The sequence below is a fragment of the Aplysia californica genome, unplaced genomic scaffold, assembly GCF_000002075.1.
Source record: "Aplysia californica isolate F4 #8 unplaced genomic scaffold, AplCal3.0 scaffold00048, whole genome shotgun sequence".
Lineage (NCBI taxonomy): Eukaryota > Metazoa > Mollusca > Gastropoda > Aplysiida > Aplysiidae > Aplysia > Aplysia californica.
The window spans coordinates 1,588,058-1,588,633 of NW_004797318.1; the positions used below are offsets into that span (position 1 = coordinate 1,588,058).

General features: G+C 39.1%; 1 protein-coding gene across 1 annotated transcript in view; it reads left to right on the forward strand.

Annotated features, from left to right (window-relative positions):
* Window positions 1–348: 348 nt before the first annotated feature.
* LOC101859844 (glutathione S-transferase) overlaps window positions 349–576 on the forward strand; it is a gene marked incomplete at its 5' end in the record, with an annotated part of 2,489 nt that continues 2,261 nt past the window's right edge. The window contains 1 exon segment of the mRNA XM_013079323.1: window positions 349–464. Within this exon segment, the coding sequence (XP_012934777.1) occupies window positions 349–464 (116 nt within the window).

Sequence of the window (576 nt, forward strand, 5' to 3'; positions counted from 1 at the left end):
TCTAGAATACTTCTAGTACGGAAATCTCTTTGAAACTTTCAGTATTTCTCAGAAAATCATTTTGACAGACTGCTATGCAAAGCGTACGGATCGGATTAACGAGTAAATTTTCTTTTTGGAAAGTGGTGGCACAGAGTTCCCTACGTCGTGTGGATACGATAGTAAAACACGACGTACGGATAAGGTTTAACTCAATCCCACATCATCACTCATCACCACCTTTATTTCTAAAAGCATCTTTGCCCACAGATCATTGACATGCATCTATGACCCTAGAATCTATTTTTGAAAATGTTCATTTTAGATTGATAAATTTACACTTGATTTTTATCTTTTGAATGAACCCAGGTCTCTATGGCAAATCTAATATTGACCAGCTGACCATTGATCAGATAGCACTGGCCAGGGAAGATATGCTGGTAGAGGAAGCAAAGGTAGCCTTCGAAAAAGACGAGGCCACGAAAGTAAGTACGAGTGCTTAAAATAATTATGTGTGTGTGTGTGTGTGTGTGTGTGTGTGTGTGTGTGTGTGTGTTTGTGTTTGTGTGTGTGTGTGTCTGTTTGTGTGCGTGTTTA